Source organism: Vespula pensylvanica, chromosome 11 (genome assembly GCF_014466175.1).
Source record: "Vespula pensylvanica isolate Volc-1 chromosome 11, ASM1446617v1, whole genome shotgun sequence".
NCBI classification, from domain to species: Eukaryota; Metazoa; Arthropoda; class Insecta; order Hymenoptera; family Vespidae; genus Vespula; species Vespula pensylvanica.
Genome location: NC_057695.1, coordinates 5,487,297 through 5,492,953, shown reverse-complemented (window position 1 = coordinate 5,492,953; position 5,657 = coordinate 5,487,297). Strand labels below are relative to the sequence as shown.

General features: G+C 35.7%; 2 protein-coding genes across 15 annotated transcripts in view; one reads left to right on the top strand and one right to left on the bottom strand.

The window, feature by feature from the left end:
* The window catches only part of LOC122633024 (lachesin), a 233,225-nt gene that overhangs the window by 25,187 nt on the left and 202,381 nt on the right, over positions 1-5,657 (bottom strand). For 7 of the 8 annotated variants that reach the window (XM_043820464.1, XM_043820460.1, XM_043820462.1 and 4 more), the window contains one exon: positions 852-1,007. The exons of the other annotated variant lie outside the window; for it this stretch is intronic. In XM_043820464.1, coding sequence (XP_043676399.1) covers positions 852-1,007 — 156 coding nt within the window. The remainder of the gene's footprint in view (positions 1-851; positions 1,008-5,657) is intronic. 8 annotated transcript variants of the gene reach the window in all.
* LOC122633029 overlaps positions 1-5,657 on the top strand; it is a 188,436-nt gene that overhangs the window by 53,866 nt on the left and 128,913 nt on the right. The window lies entirely within an intron of this gene.

The following is a 5,657-nucleotide window of genomic DNA, read 5'->3' as shown; positions in this document are numbered from 1 at the left end:
TACATAGTCCCTTCTCCCTTTCTTAACCTTCTCCTTCCCTCCTCCTCCCCACCCACCCCCCACCTAATGTGAGTTGCGTCTCAGTCCTTCGAGTTTCTCTTTGAACTTGCATGATTTGGATTCGGAGCTTCGAAGAAAATTAAAAGCGAGCGGAGTGTGAATGTGATGCTTGGATGAAAAACGTTCGGCTGTTTGGATGAAAAGAAACGAAGAGGAAAGAAAAAGGAAAGAGATGATTGCTACGCGAAGAATACGGGGGGAAGGAAAATAAAAATAAAAAAGGGAAGAGAGGAAAAAGAAAAAGAAGCAGGAAGAAAGAAGCGAAATAGATCAATATAATGGATATACCTGGTACATAAATAAATCGACAAATAAATAAATGAAACAAGTGAAACAAACAAACGAACGAAAAAGGAAAAATGGAAAATATTTGTTATCGATCCTGTAAGCTTGAATAAATAATCATTTAAGGCCATTACAGGAGATATAATAATACGTACAATATATGATGAAAATATGTTAAAAGAATTAAAATAAATATTTAAAAAAAACAAAAGAGAGAGAGAGAGAGAGAGAGAGAGAGAGAGAGAGAGAGAGAAAGGAAAAGAGGGAAAGTGAAAGAAAAAGAGAGAAAGAGATAAATAGAGATGACTGACGAAGAGAAATGACATTTCGCTGAATGAACCAAAGTGTTGAAAGATAAAATGAAAAGAGAGAATAAGTGAGTGATCATACGTGTGGTTGTATGTCTATATGTGATAGAGATAGATAGATAGATAAATAGAGAGAGAGAGAGAGAGAGAGAGAAGATGGAAAGGTGTCGAGGTCAGGTGAGAGAATGAAAGCCTCACCTGTACTGTAATCACCACGTAGTTTCTGTTTAGGCCTGTCGACCCTGTCTTCGCTCGATGGCGATGGTCTTTCCGTCCTTTTCGGAGAATACGGGTTGTAAGAGGATGGCCATACGGTAGTCGGCCTTTTTGCTGGTGGAGGTGTGCTCGCTCGTCCTGAAAATAGATTAGGACCTTTTCTCATGTGACCCAGTCATAGGATAAGCGCAAAAACGCGCACAAGTTGTGCGATTCTTTTCGGAGAGGATTTTTTTTTATTTTTTTGTATTATTATTATTATTTTGTTTTTTTTATACCTTCTCTCTCCCTCTCTTTTTCTCTCTCTCTCTCTCCCTTCTCTTTTATTTTGATTGTTTTTCTTTTTTTTTTTTTTGATCATCCAATATCGTTATGTTAACATGTTAAACATTTATCATATATCTTTCTTTCTCTATTCATCGATAATCCAGCATGTGCAACCACCTCTCTCTCTCTCTCTTTATTTATCTATCTATTTCTCTCTCTTTCTCTCTCTTTCTATTTTTTTCTCTCTTTTTATTTCTCTCTACACAGCACTATTCCACATCACGCGCATAAGGCCGTCGCGTGCAGCATTCAAACCAGATTCACGTCGATGTATCGAACTCAAACGTATTCAAATGGAAGTTGAAGCTTTTATCGAAGAACGGAGATTAAAGAGCGTCAGCGTTGTCTTCTGTCAGCTAAAAAAAACTTCGAATCCGTGACTGGCAGCAGATCGTCTTTTCGGCTTCCATCGTGTTTTTCATATTTAAACGGTCGATCATTGTCGCTTGTTACTACGGCTGTTGTGTTGTTGTTCTTGTTGTTGCCGTTGCTGTTGGTATTGTTGTTGTTGTTGTTGTTGATGGTGATGATGGTAGTGGCGATGCTGGTAGTGTTGTTGTAGTATCTTCCGTTGCGTACGTTTGTGATCTGGCTTGATTGAAAAGTCACGAGAGAGAATATTTGTTACCTGTCGTTGTAACTTCTCCTTCTTCTTCTTCTTTTTTTTGGTCTTTATATTGTGTTTTATTCTTTAATAGTGTTGAGTTTGAAAAGGATTACAAGGATTAGAATTATGTTCTTGAAAAAAGAATGAAAAAAAAAAATTACTTCTATTTTTTTTTTCTTTCTTTTTGTTGAATATATTATAATCCGACAAAAAATGCATAATCTTTTCCTTTTTATCTCTAATCTCTATGTATATGTTATATTTAAATAATTTCTATATTTTTAAAATATTAATAAACGAATGATATTGATTCGGAATGAATTTCTCTTTTTTCTTTTTTTCTTTTTTTTAATTTTTAATGTCTTAATCGAAGGATTAAAAAAGAAAAGAAAAGAAAAGAAGAATTTTTGTCCATGTGTTTTTGAAACGTCAGGATTAAAAGATTTGAAGAGAAAAAATTGCGATTTTTTTTGTACTTGGCTAATTTTTACAAATTCGCAATGTATATTTTTATCGATTAGAAAATAAGTTAAGAATTCAATACAATCGTTCGTTTTGGAGTGACGCTGTAAAACGAGCTTTCGCGTGTCAGCTTGATCAATTCCAACAGCTTCTTTGAAAACGAGCCAAGTTCAACTTGTTGCATTCGATGTCCCAACGATCGTTGTCCCATCGAACGGACAAAGCATGCTTTCGCGCGAGAAAATCAAACGGAATGTCTCTCTTCGTTCAATGTCGTTCGATCTTTACGAATGACCTCCCCTTTTTTAAGGGATACTTTTCAATCGGCCATTATTCCGAAAGATAAAGAAATTGCTGATAGAACGTAATATAATTTTTTTTACATGTAACTGGTCGTGAACGTTATTTCTTTCTTCTTTTTTTGTTCATTTGCAAAGAAAATATATAAAATTTCTTTTTGAGAGGATGCTATTGCAAATTAAATTGACCGATAATTAACGTGCCTATTAATAATTGTCTATTTTTACACTAAGTGCTGTCAAAGGAGGAAAGAAAAGAGAAACCTGAAACTTTCATTGTGCAAACTATGAGGAATAAAAATGAAGAAATTGGCGAACTTTTCGCAAAAAAAAAAAGAAAAAGAAAAAGAAAAAAACGGAACAAAAAAATAAGGAGAGAAAAAAAAAGAAAGGAGAAGAAGGAAAATTTGAAAGAAAAATCCATTTAGTCCTATCTCAAACTAAATATAACAGAGTTAAGGAAGAATAAATTGAAACTTTTTAGAAAGACGATCATTCTTAAAGTCAAGCCTGTATTCTATTCTTGGCAAAGACTTAGCTCACACCGTGTGATGTCCGACAAGGGGCCCGTACACTTTTATACGCTTGGCGCATCTTACGCGTGAGATAGTGTTCCACTTATCTCGTTCCCCATAATCGCTTGGATTATACAAATTGCGATCTTTCGCGAGCACGAGGTAGGGGTTATAAGGTAAGGGAAGGGGTGGGGTAAGAGGAAGGGTTGGTCTCGCGTGTATCGCTAGAAATTCTTGAGAGAAGTTTCAGTAAAAAGCTAGCTCGATTTTCATCTGCCATTTTGTCTACTATATATATATATACATATGTATATATATTTATCTATCTATCTGTTTATCTATCTATCTATCTATCTATCTATCTATCTATGTATAAATGTATATATACATATATATGTATACATACGAAATATGTATATATTTTTAGATATAAAAGGAAAGTCGAGGACGAGTCCCTTCGTTCGTACTCCAAGGCCCTTTGCGAATACTTTTCTATCCTACTTTCTTGTTTCATTTCTTCTTTTTTTCTTTTTCTCTTTCTCTCTTTCCTCTTTTTTCGTTATTCTCCTTTTTGGCTTGCAAACAACCAGGACGCAAGGTCGCACGGCATCCAGCAGGATGCGAAATGATACTAAAAAGTTTTCGAATAAAAGTTTAAATACGCGGGACGAACTTAGTTTTGTGCTTCTCTTCTCTTTTCTCTCTCTCTCTCTCTCTTTCTCTCTCTTTCTCTCTCTATTTCTTTCTCTTTCTCTCTCTTTCTGTCTGTGCTTGCTTCTCGGATGGCTGCTTAACAATACGACCTTCTCTTTTGCGAGCTGCCTTTATATCAGAACTTAGCGAACACACATATACAGATGCGCACATATACTTATATATACTCGACTTGTATGGTAACTATCTATTTATTTTGCATGTGTATGTGTATATGTATAATACATACACATAAGTTCTCATCTCCTCCTAGCTCTCTTCTTCTTTCACGCGTGAAATAATCCTACGGAAGCAGACTCCTATTTTATCCACTTTCGTAGAGACTTTGTGGCTTCTTCTTCTTCTTCTTCTTCTTCTACTAGTTCTTCTTTTACTTCTTTCTTAAGAATTCTTACAGATTTTTCGACTAAATCGTTAAGCATTTCAAAGAATTCGTGTGAAATTGAAGGGTAAGAAAAAAAGAAAAGAAAGGAGAAGAAGAGAGTAATAGATAAATGTATTTGTATGAAAATTGATTAGAAAGAAACAAAAAAGAAATATATATATATATAAACATATATATATATATATATAATATATATAGAAGATAGACAATAAATTTATTAATTATCGATAGACGAAGACAAATATAGATAATTGAATAAATTGAAGTAATATGAATTATTTAGTAGATATTAGTTAACAGACATATCTCATAGTATCATCTCTCTCTCCTTCCAGTAATTTTTAATGTGATGGATCGTTCGACATTTAAGGAATATTCTCATAGTGTCTCATTTGGTAACATTAAATTGCAGACTCTCTTTCTCTCTCTCTCTCTTTCTCTCTCTATCTCTCTCTCTATCCTTTTCTAGTTGGTCAGAAGGCAAGGCCAGAAATAATTCTGGCTTCCTTGTCGGGTGATAATTAATTACGGGCTGTAGGATCGATGGGTGTCCCAGGAGACAGCGAATGTGTCGAGGTATTATTAAACATCGCGTACCTACTCTAGACGGACTAATCTCTCTCTCTCTCTCTCTCTCTCTCTCTCTCTCTCTCTCTCTCTCTCTCTCTCTGTCTATCTACCTATCTACCTACCTACCTACCTACCTACCTACCTACCTACCTACCTATCTATCTATCTATCTCTATCGTGTCGAAAGCACGATGGGAATTACGTTGGATCTAGGGACGAGTAAACTCATCTACGTTAGGCGAAATCGATCCAGTTTGAGGAAGAATTAACAAGCTCGTGAAATATCAAAACTTTTCTTGAGACTCTTGTTACTGCTGATAGCGATCTATCAGATGACAGAGTGGTAGTGATACTGTTAGCGTTAGTGTTAGTGTTAGTGCTAGTGCCAGTGTCAGTGCTAGCGCTAGTGCTAGTGCTAGTGTTAGTTTTAGTGATAGTGGTACCGTTGGCGTTACTGTTGGTGCCATTGCTGTTACTCTCCTTCATTCTTTTATGGATCCATAAAGCTGTGCCACCGATATTGTAGTATGCTACGGAAAAGGGATATTTCGAGACTCGAATAACAAATACTTCTGTCGATCGTCTAACCATCTCTCTCTTTCTTTCTTTCTTTCCTATGAAGGCTTCCCTACTGAATAATTCCTACGACGAGGAATACTCTTCTTCTTCTGCTTCTTCTGCTTCTTCTTCCTCCTTCGCTTCTTTTCCTCCTTTCATTTTTCCTCTTCTCTCTTCTTTCTTCTTTCTTCTTTTTATTTCCTTTTTTTTCTTTTTTCCCCTCCCCCCACCCCTTTATTCGACGTCTCGCGAGAGAATATTCGATCATGTCGCGGTAAAAGAGTATCGACTCTCTCGAGTTTTCATTTATTTTCGATACGATAAAAGCGATCGAGATTGTTGGGGTTCATC